The sequence below is a fragment of the Anabrus simplex genome, chromosome 2 (assembly GCF_040414725.1).
Source record: "Anabrus simplex isolate iqAnaSimp1 chromosome 2, ASM4041472v1, whole genome shotgun sequence".
Taxonomy (NCBI): Eukaryota; Metazoa; Arthropoda; class Insecta; order Orthoptera; family Tettigoniidae; genus Anabrus; species Anabrus simplex.
In genome coordinates this window covers 1,105,498,391-1,105,523,593 of record NC_090266.1, presented here as the reverse complement: position 1 = coordinate 1,105,523,593, position 25,203 = coordinate 1,105,498,391, and the positions used below count along the sequence as shown (strand labels likewise).

Here is a 25,203-nt window from a genome sequence, read left to right as displayed (position 1 = left end):
TAATGAAGATTCTAGATACCAAATTTCACATCTGGAAACTTTAAAAGTTTGGAGATATAGATTCACTCATTTTAAAAATTCATCCCCTTTTCACCCTCCCATTAATTGGATTTTCCAAAAACAAAAAATACGTGTTTCTTTATTTTTAAAAGATATCAAAAGTACCAATTTTCAGGTCTGTAATATCTTCAGTTTCTGAGATATAAGTACCGGTATCCTGATTAAAGGCATTACCCATTTTCCCCCATTTTCACCCTTTTTCACCCCTCCTATTGGGATTTTCTGAAAACAAAAAAAATACGTGTTTCCTTATTTTTTAAGAAGATTCTAAATACCAATTTTTACATCTGTAAACTTTTAAAGTTTTGAGATATAGATACACTCTTTTAAAATTTCGCCCTCCTTTTCACCCCCTTAGCGAAGGAATATCCAAAAATCCTCTCTTAGCGAGTACCTACATCTTAATATGAATATATACCCAAAATTTCATTTCTTTATGTCCAGTAGTTTTGGCTCGGCGATGATGAATCAGTCAGTCAGTCAGTCAGTCAGTCAGTCAGTCAGTCAGTCAGTCAGGACAAGTTATTTTATATATATAGATAGCTTGTCCTGACTGACTGACTGACTGACTGACTGACTGACTGACTGACTGATTCATCATCGCCGAGCCGAAACTACTGGACATAAATAAATGACATTTTGGGGATACATTCATATTAGGATGTAGGTGCTCGCTAAGAGAGGATTTTTGGATATTCCGTCGCTAAGGGGGTGAAAAGGGGGGTGAAGTTTTAAAATGAGTGTTCCTATATCTCAAAACTTTAAAAGTTTACGAATGTAAAAACTGTTATTTAGAATCTTCTTTAAAAATAAGGAAACACGTATTTTTTTGTTTTCGGAAAATCCCAATAGGAGGGGTGGAAATGGGTGAAAAAAACGTTGAATGCATTTAATGAGGATATTTATATCTCAGAAACTGAAGATATTATAGACCTGAAAATTGGTGTTTTGGATCTCCTTTAAAACTAAAGAAACGCATTTGTTTTGCTTTTGGAAAATCCAATTCACGAGGGGATGAAAAGGGGATGAATTTTTAAATTTAGTGTATCTATATCACAAAAGTTTTAAAGTTTATAGATGTAAAAATTAGTATTTAGAATCTCCATTAAAAATAAAGAAACACGTATATTTTCGTTTTCGGAAAATCAAATAGGAAGGGTGGAAAAGGGTAGAAATGTGTTGAAAACGTTTAATTAGGCTAATTATATTTCAGAACCTGAAGATATTGCAGACATGAAAATTGGTGTTTGGGATCTACTTGAAAAATTATAAAGGAACAAGTATTTTTCGTATTTAGAAAATCCAAATAATGGGGGTGAAAATGGGGGTGGATTTTTAAAATGAGTGTATCTACATCTTAAAATTTTAAACGTTTACAGATGTGAAAATTGGTATTTTGAATCTCCTTTAAAATAAAGAAACATGTATTTTTTGTTTTCGGATAATCCCAATAGGAAGGGTGAAGAAGGGGTTGAATGCCTTTAATGAGGATACTAAAATCTCAGAAACTGAAGATATTACAGACCCGAATATTGGTATTTGCGATCTCCTTTAAAAATAAGGAAACATTTTCTTTTGCTTTTGGAAAATCAAAATACTGGGGGGGGGGGGGAGGTGAAAAGGGGTGGATTTTTAAAATGAGTGTATTTGTATCTCAAAACTGTAAAAGTTTGCACATGTAAAAATTGATATTTAGAATCTCCTTTAAAAATAAAGGAACACTTTTTTTTTGTTTTCCGTAAATCCGAATAGGAGGGGTGTAAAATGGGGAATAATGGGTTGAATGCCTTTAATGAGGATACATATATCTCAGAAACTGAGATATTACAGAAGTGAACAATTGTATATGGGAATTCCTTTAAAAATAAGAAAAACGTATTCTTTTGCTTTTGTAAAATCCAATTAATAGCGGTTAAACAGGAGTGACATATTGGGGTGAATTTTTTGAAAGGCCATATCTACAGAATATCTGAGAAACGTAGAATGTTGCAGACGTAAAAAGTGATAATTGGAATCTCCTGTGAATGTAAAGAAACAAGGGCGATTTGTTTTGGGAAACTCCTCTTAAGGGGAACTAAAAAGAGGGTGAAATTTTAAAATGAGAATTTATACAGTATATCTCAAAAAAATTTAAAAAGTTACAGAAGTGAAAAATGGTCTTTTTATCTCTATTAAAAATAAAGAAATGTGTAGTTTTAGTTTTCGGAAATACCACTTGGGAGTAGGGGGGAGGTAAAAGTGACTGAAAATGGTGTTGAATTCTTTTAATTAGGCTACTGTTATCTCAAAAATGAGGATGTTACAGACGTGAAATTTGATATTTGGAATCTGCTTTAAAAGTAAAGAAACACGTATTCTCGGAAAATCCAATGAATGTGTGTGTGTGTGTGTGTGTGTGAAAGAATTAAAAAAATAATTGACTTAATTGTATGAGAATACTTACATCTAATGAAAACTAAAGTTGTTAAGGCCTACAGACTTGAAAATTGGTATTTGTTTCTCCTTTAAAAAGAAAGAAAAGCCCGTTTTAGAGGAGGGAAATCATCTTGGAGGGGGGAGGGAAAAGGAGTTGAATTCCTTTCATGAGGACACATAAATCAAAAACTGAAGAAGTTAGAGTCGTGATAATTGGTATTTAGAAGTTCCTTTACTATTAAAGAAACAACTATTTTTTGCCGGAAAATTCACTTAGGGTTTCGGGGGAGAAGTGTGAAAGTGAAAAAAGGTGAATTATTTTAGTCTCAAAACTGAAGGTAATAGACGTAAACATTGGTGTTTGGAATCTCCTTTAAACATAAAGAAACACGCTTTCTTTTAGTTTTTTTGGTGGGGGGTAAATAAACTTAACGGCGGTGGGGTGTAAAAGGAGGTGAGACCAATTGATTTTACTGTTCATAATGTATTTATAAGGAGCCTCCGTTGCTCAGGGGGCAGCGCGCCGGCCTCTCACAGCTGGGTTCCGTGGTTCAAATCCCGGTCTCTCCATGTGACATTCGTGCTGGACAAAACGGAGGCGGGACAGGTTTTTCTGTGGATACTCCGGTTTTCCCTGTCATCATTCATTCCAGCAACACTGTCCAATATAATTTCATTTCATTTGTCATCCATTAATCATTGCCCCAGAGGAGTGCGACAGGTTTCGGCTGCCGGCACTATTCCTATTGTCGCCGCTAGATGGGGGCTTTATTCATTCCATTCCTGACTCTGTCGAATGACTGGAAACAGGCTGTAGATTTTCGATGTACTTATTCTGATCATAAACCGATCACTTTTAATCTTTCCTGGGTTCGTTTTCAAGAGCCATCTTTTCCTTCGGAGAACGTTCTTAGATTACAGTAGAATCTCCTGGCATATAAATAAAAATTTAAACACATTTGAAATAAACGATAGGTATGAGATTGACTGTCCAACTTTTCCCCTCTATAATAAGGTCAATAATGCACGGAACAATGTCATTCGTATGGCCAGAAATCCCGCACACTTGCCTACGCGCGACAATGGTGCTGGTCACATTCTCAACAATGACAATGGCAGCAGATGTAATTTACCGCCAAGTAGCGGTCTTGCATTTTGCTGTTGGGTTCAGAACATCTATAATAATAATAATAATAATAATAATAATAATAATAATAATAATAATAATAATAATAATAATAATAATAATAATAATAATAATAATAATAATAATAAAATAATAATGCTATGGACCGTCGTCAAATGTGCGGACCGCGCTGGAAACTGTTCCTGGACGGCTAATGACTAAGAATGCAGTCCGGCCGCGGGTTCAGTACCGCCAAGGCACCCAAGACGGCACCACGCCGGATCTCCTGAGGGATTTGTTCCATATTAAAAATGCTTATAGGAAAAGATGGCAAAGATTTAGGGACCCAAGTTACCGGGTGGAATACGTGGACCTAGCCCGGGAAGTACGAAATCGATTGCTGGAAAGAAAGATTGAAAAATGGGAGGAAACTTGCCGCAATCTATTAGAAAACGAGTCAGATCGCGAATGTTGGCGGATTCTCTCAGAAAGTGTCAGATCGCGAATTTCGGCGGATTGTATATAAAACAATAAGCATTCAAATATAAATTTCAGTATAATACCGTAGCGAAGCACGGGTATCTTGCTAGTATATATACACACATTCTCACACAAATAATTCTACTAGTTTTTTCAATTCTTTCACCCCTCCCCCCCCGTCAAGGCTTTTTTTCCGAAAACTAAAGGATACGTGTTTCCTTATTTTTAAAGGGATTCCAAATACCAATTTTCACGTCTGCAACTTGTTAAAGATTTTTAGACATACTGTAGATACGCTGATTTCAAAAATGCCCCCTTTTCCAATTCCCCTTAAGTGGATTTTCCGAAAAAATTATGTTTCTTTACATTTACAGGAAATTCCAAATACCAGTTTACAAATCTGTAATATGTTACGTGTCTGAGATAATTTTGCAGATATATTCCTTTTAAAAACTCACCCCGTTTGTCATTCCTGTTCACCCCCCATTCATCGGATTATCCCAAAAACGCAAAAATACATGTTTCTTTATTTTCGAAGGTGATTCCAAATTACAATTTTCATGTCTGTAACATCTTCAGTTTTTGAGATATAAGTCTCCTCATAAAAGGTGTTCAACCACTTTTCCCCCTTTTTCACCCCCTTAATGGGATTTTCTGGAAACAAAAAATACGTGTTTCTTCATTTTTAAAGGAGATTCCAAATACCAATTTTTAAGTCTGTATACTGGTAAGTTTTTGAGATATAGATATCCTCATTTTAAAACTTCACCCCGCCGTTTAACCCCTTAGCGAGGGAATATCCAAAAATCCTCCCTTAGCGAGCACCGACATGTAATATGAATGTACCCCCAAAATTTTTCTTTATGTCCATTATTTTAGGCTCGGCGATGATGAATCAGTCAGTCAGTCAGTCAGTCAGTCAGTCAGTCAGTCAGTCAGTCAGTCAGTCAGTCAGTCAGTCAGTCAGTCAGGACAAGTTATAGATAAGTGCAGACCAAAAAACGGTTCTAAAATGCACAGCGTGTACCAAAACTCGATGGCAAAAATTTAGGAATGGATTCCTCACACAGAGGGAAGAAAAAGAGGTTATGACAAAATGGATCCGGAAACGCATACTTACAGATTTATTCAAACTTTGTTAGCTAGTTGCTTTTACGTCGCACCGACACAGATAGGTGTTATGGCGACGATAGGATAGGAAAAGCCTAGGAGTTGGAAGGAAGCGGCCGTGGCCTTAATTAAGGTACAGCCCCAGCATTTGCCTGGTGTGAAAATGGGAAACCACAGAAATCCATCTTCAGGGCTGCCGACAGTGGGGCTCGAACCCACGATCTCCCTGGTGCAAGCTCACAGCCGCGCGTCTCTAAGCGCACGGCCAACTCGCCCGGTTCAAACTTTGTAACACAAATTCATTTTAGTAATAATTTACATGTCCTCATGCAATCATCTCATCGTCTCATCAACAGAGGTTCGCCATTAACGTCTGGGCAGGCATTTTTGGTGATTCCTTATTTGGACCCTACGTTATTCCGAGTAGGCTTACTGGACAGAACTACGCGAATTTCTTGCGAACTGCATTGCCTGATTACTTGGAAGACATGTCACTTGCATCCCGTCGACAAATGTTTTTCATGTAAGATATTGCTCCCGCACATTTCAGTCTGCTGCCCGCAGGTATCTGAATACCCATTTTCCTGAGCGCTGCGTACGTTGAGGGGGACCGATTGCTTGGCCACCACCATGCTCTCCTGACTTGAACCCCCTGGACTTTTACCTGTGGGGACACGTTAAGTCTCTCGTGTATGCGACTCCTGTTTCTGATGAAGCAACTGTATATGAGCGTATTGTGACAACCTCTCAGGCAGTACACACTACACTAGGCATTTTTGATCACGTGCGTAACTCCATGCGACGACGAGCGGAGGCTTGTATTCAAGCTGAAGGTCGTCACTTTGAACATTTCCTCCGATACATGCTCAAAGTGTTTCAGCTGCCATTGTACAAAAGTTTAAATAAATCTGTAAGTATACGTCTCCGGACCTATGTTGTAAACTTTGTTTCTCCTCTCTGTGTGAGGAATCCATTCCTAAATTTTTGCCGTCGAGTTTTGGTACACGCTGTATACATGAAGCTCTTGGAACAGAGCTCCAACTCTATTATAAAATTCGAACACATGAAGAATGTTTGATTTGAATCTGGTTATCTTAATTGTAAAGGATTTTTTACCAGTTAAAAACGCCCGTCACCCGTGTACATTTTCTATGTTCAGATAACTAGTTCTTGGCAATTCCTGCTCTTAAAGTGACTGTTCTTACTTTTGATTATCTTGCGGTCAAGGAGAATTTGCTAGATGTCCTTTATGTTCGTTAGATCTGCTTTGATATCGGTCTTACGTTTTCTTCCGTTAAATCGAAACATTCATATCAAACATATTTTTGAAAATTCCGATGTTTCAGTGGAGTAGAATAACTGAATTATTTAACTATAATTTCTAGTTAAAATTATTCACTTATTTTCGATTTTCCCCGACACAATAATCATTTCCTACGCCCTTAATCTATGTATCTATGACAATAAGAAATTAATGGCTGTATTTTCTAATGTAAATTGTTTTTGTTAATTTATTTAAGATATATGAGAATATTGGTAAATCCGGATAGGTCTGACTCGTTGGCTGAATGGTCAGCGTACTGGCCTTCGGTTCAGAGTGTCCCAGGTTCGATTCCCGGCCAGGTGGGGGATTTTAATCACTTTTGATTAATTCTTCTGGATCGGGGACTGGGTGTTGTGTCCGTTCCAATACTCTCCTCTTCATATTCAGACAACATACCACACTACCAATCACCACAGAAACACGCAATAGTGATTACATCCCTCCATATAGGGTTGGCGTCAGGAAGAGCATTCGGCCTTTAAAACACGGCCAAATACACATGTGCGACGCAGTTCGCACCCGCGACCTCACAGGTGTGGGAAAAAGCGGTAGGAAAAGAAGAAGAAGAACAATTGGTAAATCCCGATAGAACACTGCTAGAACTAGAAGCAGAACTTCCTTATTCCATCGAGGTTTCTTATGTATACTCACGATCATTAGTAAACTGTGGCCAAACATATTCACTTCTGTACAGCCCTTAGAACCGCCCAGTACCGGCTTACGCTCTCTCTCATTGATCACAACAAAGCCATGCACACAACTGAAGAGCGAAGATAAATATGTCATCTCACTGAGGGTCAAATTCTCCTGTTTTTTTGTAATTCTTGTGCAGCAGGACATACTAGGCCATTTTAGAGGACAGTCTTTTAATATGGCCACCAATAAAAATGTTGCTTATGAACACATTTCACACACAATATCACTATGCCACAATGCACGTTTCTGTTTTCGGATGGGGTTTAATTTTGCTTTATTCTTCCTATAACATGTTGTAGAGAAGTCACTCTCTAGCAATCAACTCGAGAAGACTTTTGCGTGTATTCTTCCTTGGTATAGGCTGCTTTGTCTACGTACCGTAGTCCGTGGAATATCATGAGAATTCGACGCTTCTGAAGGATTCAGTTGACCGGATCTTACTGTATCTACGGCTTCCCACCTTGTTACTGTAACTCAGTTCTGGCACTGCGTTGTTCTGACTCCCATTCCATACGTCCAAACATATCATGCAGTAACTTAAATTACTTGATTCCAAACGTATTTGTAAAAATTTTAAAATTTTTGCCGTGTTTTACAAGCTGGTTAGAAAATATGTCTATGGAAGAAGAACAAGAATAGAAGAATACTTAAAACATTTCATTTTATACTATTTTACAAAATCAATTTTAAACTGCGTGTAAAGTATAGCCATATTTACTGGTCAGTGCAAAAAAAAAAAATGAAATGGCGTATGGCTTTTAGTGCCGGGAGTGTCCGAGGACAGGTTCGGCTCGCCAGATGCAGGTCTTTTGATTTGACACCCGTAGGCGACCTGCGCGTCGTGATGAGGATGAAATGATGATGAAGACGACACATACACCCAGCCCCCGTGCCAGGGAAATTAACCAATTAAGGTTAAAATTCCAGACCCTGCCGGGAATCGAACCCGGGACCCCTGTGGCCAAAGGCCAGCACGTTAACCATTTAGCCATGGAGACTGGTCAGTGCAAACCAAATGGCAACACATTCGCCAGCATTAGAGGCCATGCTTTCACTACCGCTATCCGTATTTTGTACCACTGTATTAAGCATGGCAATGACGTAAAAAATTATGTTCCCAAAGCTCTAAAAGAGAAAATAGCGTCGTCAGACTTACCTTTCAACACCCAAAACAGGAGGCGTTTGGTAACACACATCTCAACACACGTAAAATAAATACGGCGTTGAATTTTTATAACTGCTGAGGTTGTTTCCAAAATGGGGTATGTTATTATTATTAGTAACAAGCAAAGTAAAAATAACATTGCATTAAGAACTTATGATCATCAGAGCCACAAGTGTGTTTCAAAAACCGTTCTTATGGAGTTATTATCAGTGCTGATTAAGCACTTAAATACTATACGTACCGGCGCGGGTCTACATCGCGCACATTATTTCACAATGAAATTACAGTTAAGTAATTGTTTTTCTTGATTAAGAAAAGTCAGTATAGCGAGAATATTTAATCATAGGACTTACAAGTTCCCGAGAAAATGCCAGTCGGGTAGGAGTGACCTGTAAGTGCTTGACGTCACAAGCCACACCTCCTGAAAGACGAACGCATGTGACATTGCCCCGCTTGGTTTTCTCCATGCTCAGGGTTGGCTAAAATCTACGCACAAAGTTTACTTGATTCGCTTCTCACCCGAAATTATAATGATCGTGAGTATACCCTCACCGGGTCATGCGAATTGTTTCGTAAAATATAGTCTTATATATATATATTATGAAATGTAATAAAATTCTCTGATATGCGTTCTCAGTTTTAAGCTGAAAATCTTCGGAGTTTTCAGATCTGTGGAATATAGCTCTAGTTAATATTAATTCTAGGTAGAATCAGCTAATATGAAGAAGAATCAAAAGAGAATATGAGTATGGGTACTGCTGTTTTATTAAAAATTAAAATAATGATATAAAATCATTTGTCAAGAGGAAGAGTACAAAAAGGAAATATATGTAATTAAAACTGTCATCAACGGACAAAAGATGAAAATATATTGGTAGTTGTTTTAAAATAAAAGAAAACAATCAATTTTCAGCACAGGAGACTCCTAGATATTAATTATTCAATTTACCCTGTTATTAATCACACGGGCAGTGGTATTAATGCTCTTTTGGAATAAATATTATCCCACAATCTGTATCAATTGAGTACATTGATTTATAGGAAAAAATCTCTGTCGAAAATAGTAAAGAAAAAAAGGCTGGGTGGTGCCGTAGTTACATACTCAGTCCCTTCTAATACAGTTATTTAATTTTCTTTTTTAATAAACACATGTAAATTTTCATTTGATTTAAAACAGAGTTAAATTTACAGTATGTTGAATAGAAAAATTACAATTTCACTCGAGAAATACTTAAAAAACAGCTCAGTTCTTCCGTTTGTATTTACTTCATTTATAGTGAAGATCACTACAATGACGTACTCAATAATTTCGATAAATGTTCTTCCAAAAGTCTTTTTTTCATTTTGACACAGCATTATCAGACAGTTTCATAAATAATGTAATTCTTTTTAAAAATAAAGGCAATTATTTGTGATTATCCTATTATTAAATACATTTTTACACTGAGAAGACTTTTAAATCAAATACCGGAGGTTTGATCGGTATTTATGCACAGGGGTTGTTATACACTTAATAAACCTTAAAATCAATTGTAGATGTTGTTGAAATTATACCAAGTTTCCATTACAGACAAAATTACCATTAATTCACATTGCAATTTTCACTGTTATGTTAACACACCTGTAACAAAGCTGATTGATAATCACCGTATGTATTCAATAATTGTATGGAAATACTAGATACTGCAGTTCTCGGAGATAAGTTATGAGATATTGTAGTGAGATCAAGTAGGTCATTTAGCAATTAATATCATACAAATAAGAATGTTAAAATATTCACGTTCAATCAACCATTTCAAGCATTACAACTGGCAATTCGATTCTCTCGAGACTAAAAGTCTTCTCGTTCATTAAAAATGTGTACATGAATAACGTGGGGTTTGTTCAGTCAGTAGTTGTGGCTGACTGGGTATTCATGTAGGGCCTATGCCTTATTGTCTACACTTACAAAGTGTTCGAACAAGTCTCTAGAGCAATACAGTCCTTTCTGATTTCTGTTTCCGCAGACAATACTGCTCATACTCTGGAGCAGGGCCGATCAAAGGCAGAAAATATAGTCAGAGTGCTCTGAGTGGCTCTAAAAGTCGCTCGTAGCCACAGAGTTTCCCCAGTACATTTCCTCTCCTCACGCTGAACTGTGACTATTTTGATAATTTGCTGTGGTTTCTAACTAAACTATACAACAAAGATGATGGTAAGTCATGTAACTTATAAGGGTAAATTTAAGTTCTTCGTAACCTTAAAATAGGACTGCCAGTTCTCAGCTTGGGGAACAAAACGAGGGAACATACTGTAGTAATTACTGAGAGGAAATTTTATGTATTGAAAGAAAGTGCCAATATATAATACATACAAAATACGTAATATCCTAACTCCTGTAAGCCATTGCAGTTAATCTTAACTCTTGACTTGCACACATAGTACGTAATATTTTTCACTATAACTTATTGTTAACCTTTGTTGTGGCATATCTACCGCATAGTAAAAGAAAAAAGAATCACTCGGCACAGCCACAAACAACTTAATAAGCTTATATTGCTTATAAGCTTGCAAAGATACGTGCACGCAATAATTTCTGTAACGAAGAAGTCCTGAAGATGGTTTTCTGTGGTTTCCTATTTTAACATCGAGCAAATGTTAGGGCTCTACCTTAATTAAGTCCACGGTCGCTTACTTCCCAATACTAGCTTTGCCTATGCCATCGTCGCCGTAATACCTTATGAGTTGGTGCAACGTGAAACAAATTGATAGTTAAATCTTTTAACGGTTATATTAGTCACCCATAATTTGGTATGTTATTAATTACATTTTTGTACTTTGGAAAAATACAATTGAAAGCATATTTCCAGGAAGTTTCTTCATTGAGAGGTCTGATTCTAGTGAATGTTGAATTTAGGAAGGAACTTTACCTTAATTGAAGCAAATTTTCTTATCTATTTTGTGTGACAAACGGCCTACTTGATATTAAGTTTTATCCAATATTTGATAAACAATTCCATAAACTTTCGTAAGGCCTGGTGGCATAATTTATTATTAATGCGTGAGTTATACATTTTCAGTTCATCTAGGCGAGCTTTGTTTTCGGTACATGCGCTGTTTTCACCAACTTTGTTTCAAGTGTAAACGGTTTATTTGGTAAACAAAAATACACAGAAATCAATGACTGGGTTCTAGTCCGATGGTATTACTTTCCAGTCGAAATGAGACAATTTCCCAATCAAACAGCGATAGTGAAGTCATGTGGTCCCATGTGCTGGGACTGTAGAGAACTATATTTCACCCCACGAACGGCATCCAGATCACATTCTGCTTCACTCAACTCGATGGAGTCCGAGAATCCTGTGGGCGGGTCCAACTTCGTGGGGAAGAGGAAAGGAGAATCCCTCGACACGGGTGCTGCGCCGAACTGGGACCCAGAACCTGAGCAGGACTGGGGCTCTGATGTCTCGAGGGAATAACGCGCCAACTGTAGCATCCTGGAACAAAATCACTTGTGTCAGACATACTAGGACTCAAGACTGGGACACTGACGTCTCGAACAAATAAAGAGCTCAATACAACATTCTGAAAAGAGAGAGAGAGAGAAAATACGTGGTAGGGTGTACAAATTACAACCGTAGAGTTATGTACGTGAAACGTCTCTGGTATATCGCAACTGTAAATTATATAACTAAAAACCAAACTCCATGGCGCAACAGCCCCGAAAGGCCATGGCTTACCAAGCGACCGCTGTTGCTCAGCCCGAAGGCCTGGAGATTATGAGGTGCCATCCGGTCAGCACGGCGAATCCTCTCGGCCGTTATTCTTGGCTTCCTATACCGCGAGCACCATCTCACCGTCAGACAGTACCTCAGTTGTAATAAATGAAGCTGAGTGGATCTCGAACATGTCCTCAGATCCAGATAAAAAACTTGACCTGGACGGGAATCTAACACGGGGCGTCCGGGTAAGGGACAGGAACGCTACTCCTAAACCGCGGGTCTGGCTAATTGTAAATTATAAACAAGTTGAAATTTGTATATAGTTTTATTCATTCGTTTATAATTTTATCTCCAAAATGCTTGGCAGTTATAAACATTGTGATGTGAGAAGTAAGCGATGCATGATTTAAATCTCGTTTGTTTTTACAAGAGGGCATCACTGCAAGCTCAAGTTTCCAACGCTTCTCATTCGTTCTGCAGATGTACTTTTGAATTCGATCACTCATTGAATTTATTTCCCTACCACGTATGTTTTCTATAGACCTTTACTCCATTATTAGTCACACATACGGACATTTTTGTGAAGTATTGCACCCATCATATGAGCCTGATTGACGAATTTAATTAATTTTATTTAGTATGGAATAAAAGTATTCAGATATGCTATAATAATTATAATATTGGGAAATTCAAGAGACCAGTGCCTATGAACAAAGCATCAGTAGAAGCCTATGTTTCCTTTCTTTTCTGGAATAAATCGTTATCTCTGTTACACCTGGTGTTGCATCAGCATTGGAATTGCGCAGTAACAGCGGAAATTTCCGCTGGGATGAGTGAGAGAGAAAATGTTGAATGTTACTACCCGAATCCCCTTTGTTTCGAATAGACTCGTCCATAGAAGTGAATAGCGTATATGTGTGCTCCAATCAGATTGCAGTATTCAAATATTTTCAAAAGTAGCGGGACAAAATGTATTTAACTTGTCTGCAAACTAGGCTAACAATTAAGATGTATTTCATGACAGCAAGATATTAGTATTTACTAAAGAAGTTTTGGACCAAGTCAATAGCTTATTGGTAATGAGCAAAAAGAATTGCGCATTGAACTTCTGGGTAGCAACACAAATGTAAAGTCCCCGCCATCATGGAATTTGTTGGGCAGCGGCTAAGAAGAAACAGTCCAACTAACGCTACGGATATTACATGAAAAGTTACGAACAATTATGTGATCACACTACATCAGCATATTGACATGTATTTCTGGAATTTTGGTGTGCAATGCTTTTCATCTCTTAAGCATTTTATTAAGGAGGCGCTCTCCAAAGCCCTCGAACGGGGATTCCTGTGTGGTCAATAGCTTGTATCCATCCGCTAAAGTAGTAACTTTTCCACCAAACAGCTCCAATCTTGAGCGTCAGTCAGCTTCAGAGGGTCTTGTACATAACACGCGTGTCGCGAATCGCTCTGTCTTTTCGGATCCCCACAGTGAACAAAGAATATTTGTCTGTGCTCTTATATGAAGTCAACTATCAGAGGTGTCGAGTGGCTATGAAAGTGATTTTAAGTATATTAGGTAAATAATAATGGACAAACATACACTCACAAGGGAACATCCACAATGGTGAAGTCGCCGATCGCGATGAAACTTAGCAAACACATTGAGGTACATGTAAAAACAATGCCAGCATCAATTTTAGGCGCCAACATTCATTAGCGCGTTAACTAAGGGGCCTAAAAGTTGCGACATTTCAAGTTCCGCGCGATCAGCGATGAATACCTGCTGGCCAATGCTAAGCCGGCACACACACTTCCCGTCTGGAGACACACCCTCTGCACCGCCTTTTACCCTCCAAGTGGTTCTCCCCGGCACGTTCCCCTCCCTTCTCCTCGCGCTTGCGAAGAGAAATAAAACAAATAACTAAAATACATGTTGCTATGCGTATATGTATTGACAGGAACAACGGAAAACACAACTGTTCGTTTAAAAACAACGAGAGTGTTATCGCTAATGAAATGAAATGTCGTATGGCTTTTAGTGCCGTGATATCCCAGGACGGGTTCGGCTCGCCAAGTGCAGGTCTTTCTATTTGACACCCGTAGGCGACCTGCGCGTCGTGATGAGGATGAAATGATGATGAAGACAACACATACACCCAGCCCCCGTGCCGTAGGAATCAACCAATTAAGGTTACAATCCCCGACCCGGACGGGAATCGAACCCGGGACCCTCTGAACCGAAGGCCAGTACGCTGACCGTTCAGCCAGCGAGTCGGACAGAGTTATCGGTATCAACATATCATAAACCTACAATTTCACATGCAGCGCAAAAGACCACGCTTCAGTCTACGTTATTATGGCCTATGTCCGCAGTGTGACATCTCCCCGTGAGCGTCAAAACTTATTTGACAATAGTTGACTGCTTAACACTCACCCTCAATCGCGTCATAAAGCTGCAGCTCCCGAAAGTTCACCTTCTTCACCGTGACTTCCGTGCTTTGCTTGAAGATGAAAAATAATTTTTGACACGCTCAGTGACATTGCCCTTAAGGACTCGTCGCAAACGTCTTCATAAATATTTCATAAAATGTAAACTGCCTATACAATGTGGAAATTTCAAGGGAGAGCTATGAGGAAGGCTGATAGCGTACGCAGTGTAGCACAAGTTCTGTTCGACAGCTAAGCAGATGGCAGCGCGGGGAGAGGGAAACGAGTGGTGCTGAACCAGGCGGGTTGGAGGGGAGGAGGAGCAGAGGTGTGGCACAAAGCAGTGTTCCGGCTAAGCATTGGTCAGGAGGAATTCATCGCTGTTCGCGCGTAACTTGAAATGTCGCAACTTTTAGGCCCCTTAGTTAACGCGCTAATGAATGTTGGCGCCTAAAATTGATGCTGGCATTGTTTTTACATGTACCTCAATGTGTTTGCTAAGTTTCATCGCGATCGGCGACTTCACCATTGTGGATGTTCCCTTGTCAGAATCAAAGTTACAGATTACTGACATGAAATCATGAGCTACGCAATAATTGTATTACAGCTGTAATATATATATTGAGTGTACTAACTAGTGCTGGGAGTTAGACATTTTAATACATTAGCAGATTACTACAGTCTTTGGAAACACTTTTCTTGTTTTGTTCTGTGGAGCCAGTTGGAGCATAGCTATTTAGGGTGCAACTTTCACTCGCCAGCCAGCAGTGTGTCAAGGCTGAACGCAAACCCCTGCAGATAACGGTTCTTTTGTTAAGACCGGGGTTTGACAACACCGATTCACTGAGTGAGTGTGAGGGAGAGAAATGAGACATCCAGGACGGCGGATGGTATTTAAAATCTTCTGCAGTTCAGCACAAGACAGGTTGTGTGTATATTAAGTGATAAGTGTTAATATTTTACAGCAGCGATATAGTCAAAATATCGCGCGAAAGAGTGTTACGTGTTAGTTATAAGCAGTATTTAAGGAATATGTGTACCTCAAGAATAATGAAGAAACAAAATCGTTGTAAAATGGGTTACCAAATCACCATGGCTGCTTCCTCGGACGGAGATGACTTGTTGCTAATGTAAGTACCATTTTTGTATGGTTACGTAGAACCTAAAACATCCCTTTAATATAATTTAGATGGAGTTACGCGAGTCGTAGATACGGGAACACAGTCAAATTTATTTAGGGTATTGCATTCGTATTCATTGTTCTTAGGAAATATTATTATTATGTAATTATGGTGTTACTTTAGGCTCTTTGTAATAGTTTTTACGAGTATTTAAAGTATAATCTCATTTTTGTGTGATACCGAAAGCATGTTTATTTGGAGATAATTGGATGGATCGGCGTAAAAATATTATTATTATTATTATTATTATTATTATTATTGCTAATGAATTAATAATGTTATTTTGTAAGCAGACTAATATACCGAGTGCTGGTGGTAATAATTCAATTAAATGCTATAATCTGAATCTACGCGACTCATCGCCATAATTTCAGTAAGGTGATGGTGATAGTTATTTTTTGACATCTTAATAAATAATTGGGTTATAAAAGTTACTATGAGAAAATGTATGTCTTTAGTAAGAGTTATTTATTGGTGAGTGAAAAATGCGATGTTGGGTGACAATAGCCCTCAGTGAATTTATAAGGTCCATTGGTAACGGAACTAAGTGATACGTAATGTTATTCTCAAGAGGAAAAGTGAAAGATTTATGTATATTAGTATGTAGACTGGGAATAAAGGAAATCAGTGTTGCTGCTGAGATATAATGAATACCGGAATATTGAAGCCGAGATACTTAAGTATTGAGAAATATATATGAAGATAAACCAGTCAAAATATCATCTGATTGAAAGGACGAAGTGATGTTTTATGAGTAAAATTGTGATACAACATCGAGTGGTGACAGGTAGAATTCTATTGGATAGTTAGAATGCCACTGTAATATTGTATTGGCACGACAAACACCCAATTAGTTTATTAAGAGTGTTAGTTTTGTTTATTTTCAGGAATAAAATTTGGTGCGTGACACTACGGGATATTATTATTATTATTATTATTATTATTATTATTATTATTATTATTATTATTATTATATAAAAAGGTTAACTTTTTATTTTGTATTATGATCCTTAGTAAAGACATGAGCCCTATTTTGTGCTTTCATCGTATGCTACAATTAAATAAGCCACGAAATTAATTGTTACATGGTCGTGGTTAATGGTAGAATTTCAGTGAAAAATACTATATGGGCACTGAAATTAACCAATCCTTATGTGAAGTTTGTGAACCTGAGTAATAATTTTCTTTTGGAGAAATGGTTGGTATATATCGATCTTTTCTGTGCATATATCAATCTTTCCTTTACATTTTGTAAATAATTAATGGCAGTTTGCTGTTATGATTAACATGAAAGGCTAGTACATTTGGCTGTGTTTTCTCGTTCATTGTAAATAGTACCATATTATAGGATATATTTTTTTAAGTGGGAGAGTATTTTCTCTTTCATGTAACGTAGAATAAGATAGGGTAAAGACTCGCGTACAAAATAAAGGAATGTTTTGGGATTCTAAAGCAACAACAACAACAACAACAAACATTTAAATTTATCAGGTTACTGGACAAATAATTTGAATTAACATTTATGTGTTTAGAAAAAGTGTGTCATGGAACACGAATTATACTTATTTCAAAGAAATTCAGTAACTAAGCGGTTATAAAAAAATTATTATTATTAATAATATTTTGGAAAAACTCGTCCAAGGCAATTGATTTTTTTGCACAGTGTACAAGTTCTTTTTCCTTTCGAATTGAAAGAAATCATGGATAACATTATGTTAAACAATAATTCATCTATCTATATATATAAAATAACTTGTCCTGACTGACTGACTGACTGACTGACTGACTGATTCATCATCGCCGAGCCAAAACCACTGGACATAAAGAGATGAAATTTTGGGGATATATTCATATTAAGACGTAGGTGCTCGCTAAGAGAGGATTTTTGGATATTCCTTCGCTAAGGGGGTGAAAACGGGGGTGAAATTTTAAAATGAGTTGCTCTATATCTCAAAACTTTAAAAGTTTACAGATGTAAAAATTGGTATTTAGAATCTTCTTTAAAAATAAGGAAACACGTATTTTTTTGTTTTCAGAAAATCCCAATAGGAGGGGTGAAAAAGGGTGAAAATGGGGAAAAATGGGTTGAATGCCTTTAATCAGGATACCGGAACCTATATCTCAGAAACTGAAGATATTACAGACCTGACAATTGGTACTTTTGATCTCTTTTAAAAATAAAGAAACACGTATTTTTTTGTTTTTGGAAAATCCAATTAATGGGAGGGTGAAAAGGGGGTGAATTTTTAAAATGAGTGAAGCTATATCTCCAAACTTTTAAAGTTTGCAGATGTAAAAATTGGTATTTAGAACCTTCATTAAAAATAAAGGAACACGTATTTTTTTTGTTTTCGGAAAATCGCAATAGGAGGAGTGAAAAGGGGCTAAAAAGTGGTTGAATGCCTTCAATGAGGCTACTTATATATCAGAAACTGAAGATATTACAGACCTGAAAATTGGTGTTTGAGATCTCCGTTAAAAATAAAGAAACACGTATTTTTTTGTTTCTGGAAAATCCAATTGGGGGGGGGGGGTGAAAAGGGAGTAATATTTTAAAATGAGTGTATCTATCTCAAAATTTTTAAAGGTTATATATGTGAAAATTGGTATTTAGAATCTCCTTTAAAAATAAATAAACACACGTATTTTTTCGTTTTTGGAAAATCCAAATATTGGGGGGTAAAAAGGGGGGAGTGTAAATTTTTTAAAATGAGTGTGTATACATCTTAAAACTTTAAAATTTACAGATGTAAAAATTGGTAGTTAGAATCTCCTCTAAAAATAAAGGAAAACGTATTTTTTGTTTCCTGTAAATCCCAATAGGAGGGGTGTAAAAGGGTGAAAAATGGGTTGAATGCCTTTAATGAGGATACATATATCTCAGAAACGAAAGATATTACAGAACTGAAAATTTGTATATGGGATCTCCTTTAAAAATAAAAAAACACATATTTTTTAGTTTTGGAAAATCCAATTAATGGCGGTTAAACAGGAGTGACAAATTTTTGAAAGACTATATCTACAGAATATCTTGGAAACGTAAAATGTTACAGACGTAAAAAGTGGGTGTTTGTAATCTCCTGTAAATCTAAAGAAATATAGGTGATTTGTGTTTGGAAACTCCACTTAAGGGGAACTCAAAAAAGGGGTGAAATTTTAAAATGAGAATTTTTACAGTTTATCTCAAAAAACTTAACATGTTACAGAAGTGAAAAATGGTATTTTTTATCTCTATTAAACATAAAGAAACGTGTATTTTTAGCTTTCGGAAATACCACTTGGGTGGAGGGGGGGTAAAAGTGACTGAAAATGGTGTTGAATTATTTTAATTAGGCTATTGATATCTCAAAAATGAAGATGTTACAGACGTGAAATTTGATATTTGCAATCTGCTTTAAAAATAAAGAAACACGTATTCTCGGAAAATCCAATGAAGGGGGGGGGGGTGAAAGAATTGAAAAATTAATTGAATTAATTGAATGAGAATACATACATCTAATAAAAACTAAAGTTGTTACAGACGTGAAAATTCGTATTTGGCTCTCCTTTAAAAACAAAGAAAAACGCGTTTTTGGGGGAAACCATCTTGGAGGGCGGGAGTGTAAAGGAGTTGAATTCCTTTCATGAGGACACATAAATCAAAAACTGAAGAAGTTAGAGTCGTGATAATTGGTATTTAGAAGATCCTTTACTATTAAAGAAACAAGTATTTTTTGCGGGAAAATTCACTTAGGGGGGGGGGCGGTAGTGTGAAATGAAGTGAAAAAAGTAAATAATTTTTAGGGGGATACTTATATCTCAAAACTGAAGATAATAGACGTGAACATTGGTGTTTGAAATCTTCTTTAAACATAAGAAACAAGCCTTCTTTTAATTATTTTTTTTTTGGGGGGGGGGTGCCGTTAAATAAACTTAACGGCGGTGGGGTGTAGAAGGAGGTGAGACCAATTGATTTTACTGTTCTTAATGTACTTATAAGGATCCTCGGCAGCGCGCCGGCCTCTCACAGCTGGGTTCCGTGGTTCAAATCCCGTTCACTCCATGTGATATTCGTGCTGGACAAAACGGTGGCGGGACAGGTTTTTCTCCGGATACTCCGGTTTTCCTGTCATCATCCATTCCAGCAACACATAATAATAATAATAATAATAATAATAATAATAATAATAATAATAATAATAATAATAATAATAATAATAATAATAATAATAATGTTCCGGACCGTCTTCAAATTTGCGGACCGCGCTGGAAACGGCTCCTGGACGGGTAATGACTAAGAATGCAGTCCGGTCGCGGGTTCAGTGCCTTCTAGGCACCCAATATGACACCACGCCGGATCTCCTGAAGGATTTTATCCATATTAAAAATGATTATAGGAAAAGATGGCAAAGATTTACGGACCCAACTGACCGGGAGGAATACCTGAGCCTAGCCCGGGAAGTACGAAATCGATTGCTGGAAAAGAAGATTGAAAAATGGGAGGAAACATGCCGTAATCTAATAGAAAACGAGTCAGATCGGGAATTTTGGTGGGTTCTCGCAGAAAACGAGTCAGACCGCGAATTTCGGCGGATTATATATCTAAAACAATAAGCATTCAATTATAAATTTCAGTATAATACCGTAGCGAAGCACGGGTATCTTGCTAGTATATATATAAAATAGCTTGTCCTGACTGACTGACTGACTGACTGATTCATCATCGCCGAGCCATAACTACTGGATATAAAGAAATGAAATTTTGGGGATATATTCATATTAAGATGTAGGTGCTCGCTAAGAGAGGATTTTTGGATATTCCGTCGCTAAGGGGGTGAAAAGGGGGGTGAAATTTTAAAATGAGTGTGTCTATATCTCAAAACTTTAAAAGTTTACAGATGTGAAAATTGGTATTTAGAATCTTCCTTAAAAATAAGGAAACACGTATTTTTTTGTTTTCAGAAAATCCCAATAGGAGGGGTGAAAAAGGGTGAAAAAGGGGTTGAATGCCTTTAATCAGGATACCGGTTCTTATATCTCAGAAACTGAAGATATTACAGACCTCAAAATTGGTACTTTTGATCTCCTTCAAAAATAAAGAAACACGTATTTTTTTGTTTTCGGAAAATCGCAATAGGTGGAGTGAAAAGGGGTGGAAAAAGGGTTGAATGCCTTTAATGAGGCTACTTATATATCATAAACTGAAGATATTACAGACCTGAAAATTGGTATTTGGGATCTACTTTAAAAGTAAGGAAACACGTTTTTTTCGTTTTTGGAAAATCCAAATATTGGGGGGGTTGAAAAGGGGGGTGAACTTTTTAAAATGAGTGTGTCTACATCTTAACACTTTAAAATTTACAGATGTAAAATTGGTAGTTAGAATCTCCTCTAAAAATAAAGGAACACGTATTTTTTGTTTCCTGTAAATTCCAATAGGAGGGGTGTAAAAGGGTGAAAATGGGTTGAATGCCTTTAATGAGGATACATATATGTCAGAAACGAACCATATTACAGAACTGATAATTTGTATATGGGATCTCCTTCAAAAATAAAGAAACACGCATTTTTTAGTTTTTGGAAAATCCAATTAATGGCGGTTAAACAGGAGTGACGAATTGGGGTGAATTTTTTGAAAGACTATATCTACAGAATATCTTGGAAACGTAAAATGTTACAGACGTAAAAAGTGGGTGTTTGGAATCTGCTGTAAATGTAAAGAAACATAGGTGATTTGTTTTTGGAAACTCCACTTAAGGGGAACTCAAAAGGGGTGAAATTTAAAAAATGGGAATTTCTACAGTATATCTAAAAAAACTTAACATGTTACAGAAGTGAAAAATGGTATTTTTTATCTCTAATAATCATAAAGAAACGTGTATTTTTGGTTTTCGGAAATATCACTTGGGAGGAGGGGGGGTTAAAAGTGACTGAAAAAGGTGTTGAATTCTTTTAATTCGGCTACTGATATATCAAAAATGAAGATGTTACAGGCGTGAAATTTGATATTTTCAATCTGCTTTAAAAGTAAGGAAAAACGTATTCTCTTAAAATCCAATGAAGCGTGTGTGTGTGTGTGTGTGTGTGTGTGTGTGTGTGTGTGTGTGTGTGTGTGTGTGTGTGTGTGAAAGAATTGAAAAATTAATTGGCCTAATTGTATGAGAATACATACATCTAATAAAAACTATAGGAACACGTATTTTTTTGTTTCCTGTAAATCCCAATAGGAGGGGTGTAAAAGGGTGAAAAATGGGTTGAATGCCTTTAATGAGGATACATATATCTCAGAAACGAAAGATATTACAGAACTGAAAATTTGTATTTGGGATCTCCTTTAAAAATAAAAAAACACGTATTTTTTAGTTTTGGAAAATCCAATTAATGGCGGTTAAACAGGAGTGACAAATATTTGAAAGACTATATCTACAGAATATCTTGGAAACGTAAAATGTTACAGACGTAAAAAGTGGGTGTTTGGAATCTCCTGTAAATGTAAAGAAACATAGGTGATTTGTTTTTGGAAACTCCACTTAAGGGGAACTCAAAAGGGGTGAAATTTAAAAATGGGAATTTCTACAGTATATCTAAAAAAACTTAACATGTTACAGAAGTGAAAAATTGTATTTTTTATCTCTATTAAACATAAAGAAACGTGTATTTTTAGTTTTCGGAAATATCACTTGGGGTAAAAGTGACTGAAAATGGTGTTGAATTATTTTAATTCGGCTACTGATATATCAAAAATGAAGATGTTACAGACGTGAAATTTGATTTTTTCAATCTGCTTTAAAAGTAAAGAAACAAGTATTCTCTTTAAATCCAATGAAGCGCGGGTGTGTGTGTGTGTGTGTGTGTGTGTGTGCGTGTGAAAGAATTGAAACATTAATTGGCTTAATTGTATGAGAATACATACATCTAATAAAAACTAAAGGAACACGTATTATTTTGTTTCCTGTAAATCCCAATAGGAGGGGTGTAAAAGGGTAAAAAATGGGTTGAATGCCTTTAATGAGGATACATATATGTCAGAAACGAAAGATATTACAGAACTGAAAATTCGTATTTGGATCTCCTTTAAAAACAAAGAAAAACGCGTTTTGGGCGGGAAACCATCTTGGAGGGCGGGAGTGTAAATGAGTTGAATTCCTTTCATGAGGACACATAAATCAAAAACTGAAGAAGCTAGAGTCATGATAATGGGTATTTAGAAGATCCTTTACTATTAAAGAAACAAGTATTTTTTGCGGGAAAGTTCACTTAGTGGGGGGGGGGGGGGGAGTAGTGTGAAATGAAATGAAAAAAGTAAATTACTTTTATGGGGATACTTATATCTCAAAACTGAAGGTAACAGACGTGAACATTGGTGTTTGGAATCCCCCTTAAACATAAAGAAACAAGCCTTCTTTTAATTTTTTTGGGAGGGGGGTGGCGGTGGGGTGTAGAAGGAGGTGAGATCAATTGATTTTACTCTTATTAATGTTCTTATAAGGATCCTCCGTTGCTCATACGGCACCGTGCCGGCCTCTCACAGCTGGGTTCCGTGGTTCAAATCCCGGTCACTCCATGTGACATTCGTGCTGGACAAAACGGAGGCGGGACAGGTTTACTCCGGATACTCCTGTTTTCCCTGTCATCAGCCATTCGAGCAACACATAATAATAATAATAATAATAATAATAATAATAATAATAATAATAATAATAATAATAATAATAATAATGTGCCGGACCGTCGTCAAATGTGCGGACCGCGCTGGTAACGGCTCCTGGACGGGTAATGACTAAGAATGCAGTCCGGCCGCGGGTTCAGTGCCGCCAAGGCACCCAATATGACACCACTCCGGATCTCCTGAAGGATTTTATCCATATTAAAAATTATTAAAGGAAAAGATGGCAAAGATTTACGGACCCAACTGACCAGGAGGAATACCTGAGCCTAGCCCGGGAAGTACGAAATCGATTGCTGGAAAGGAAGATTGAAGAATGGGAGGAAACGTGCTGTAAAATAATAGAAAACGAGTCAGATCGGGAATTTTGGTGGATTCTCGCAGAAAACGAGTCAGATCGCGAATTTCGGCGGATTATATATGTAAAACAATAAGTATTCAATTATAAATTTCAGTATAATACCGTAGCGAAGCACGGGTATCTTGCTAGTTTTAATATATAAATGAAAGTAAAAATGTAATCACCAGAGGAATGCTATGATAAAATGTGAATGTTCTGAGTTACAAACTATACATACACAGTGGTAACAAATGATGGTGGACATTAGTGGCTACATTTCATTACGATGATAATAACGATTATTATTATTATTATTATTATTATTATTATTATTATTATTATTATTATTATTATTATTTTATGTCCACTAATTATTATGTTTATCCAGGTTATTTATACCCCATAATCATACTATTGTGTATATCTGCGTTTATATTTACAAATTTTAAATAACAGATTTGGTAATTAATTCTCAAATTTGGTAATTAATAAATTAATTACTTCAAAAATTATTTAGTGATGGGGTAACACATTTCAGCTTATAAACAATATACTTTTGGTCTTTGTAACAATGTAATATTGTGATCTGAATCTGAGTTAACATTACATTAATTGATATTAATTAATTTTCTTCATTTTTCTTAAATTTTATAAATAAATATTTTGTACACAAAATTTAAATATCAGTCTGTGTCATGATTTATATAGTGAGTAGACTATCCTTAGTATCCCTATGCATCCCTACTCGACGACGGTGACTGAGCGCGCCTGGGACAGAGATCTCACATCTTCGGTAAGTATATTCTTTTCAGGGGCAGCCGTGGCAACATTGGACATCAGGTCAACATCGAAGTAGCTCTGTAAGGGTGCAGTATGTCAAAATTCGTCGATCTTAAGCGAAAATAAACTTCCATATTTTTAAATTTTACGGTGACATTTTAATTTTTCTGGTGTTTTCTGATAGATTCGTCAAGACAAATCTGATGACACCTCTGCGCGACATCTGCACGCCATTTTACACCGCACAAAAAATTACTTTCGCTGCCAAAATCGTATCACATATTGGCGGCCATTTTGTGATGGAGTCGTGCTCATTAGGTCAGTTACCGTGGTCACATCTTGTACATTCACCCTTCCGTTTTAAAATGAGATACAAGCCATTGCTCTTTATCGTCATTGCGCCTCGTAATACCACTACGTGACAGTGCTGAGGGGAGAGACACTGACCCGCAGCACATGTATCACACGATTGACATTGAGCCATTTCACTGTTCCCAAGCAGGTCTAATTGGAACAAAAATGGAGTTTGAGCCATGAGAACGTATTTGGTAAAGCGTCAGAATATTCTACATGTCAAAGGAGTACTGTTTTCGTCAGGTACTTGATGAGAAAGGGGCATAGAAGGCGGTGGTAAAGAAAGACGCAAGAAGATTGTTAACATTTATTAATGGAATATAACATTCGATTCGCACTGAAGGTATAGAAGGAGAACCTCATCCAGAACTACTCGAGAGGAAGAACAATATCGTCTAGACGA

General features: G+C 36.8%; 1 protein-coding gene across 1 annotated transcript in view; it reads right to left on the bottom strand.

Moving 5' to 3' along the window:
* Nucleotides 1–10,847: 10,847 nt before the first annotated feature.
* LOC136863786 (cell adhesion molecule Dscam2) overlaps nucleotides 10,848–25,203 on the bottom strand; it is a 1,545,364-nt gene continuing 1,531,008 nt past the window's right edge. Inside the window, exons 38-39 of the mRNA XM_068226091.1 lie at nucleotides 11,657–11,852; nucleotides 10,848–10,991 (exon numbers count right to left, since the gene is read on the bottom strand). Of these exons, the coding sequence (XP_068082192.1) occupies nucleotides 10,848–10,991; nucleotides 11,657–11,852 (340 nt within the window). The remainder of the gene's footprint in view (nucleotides 10,992–11,656; nucleotides 11,853–25,203) is intronic.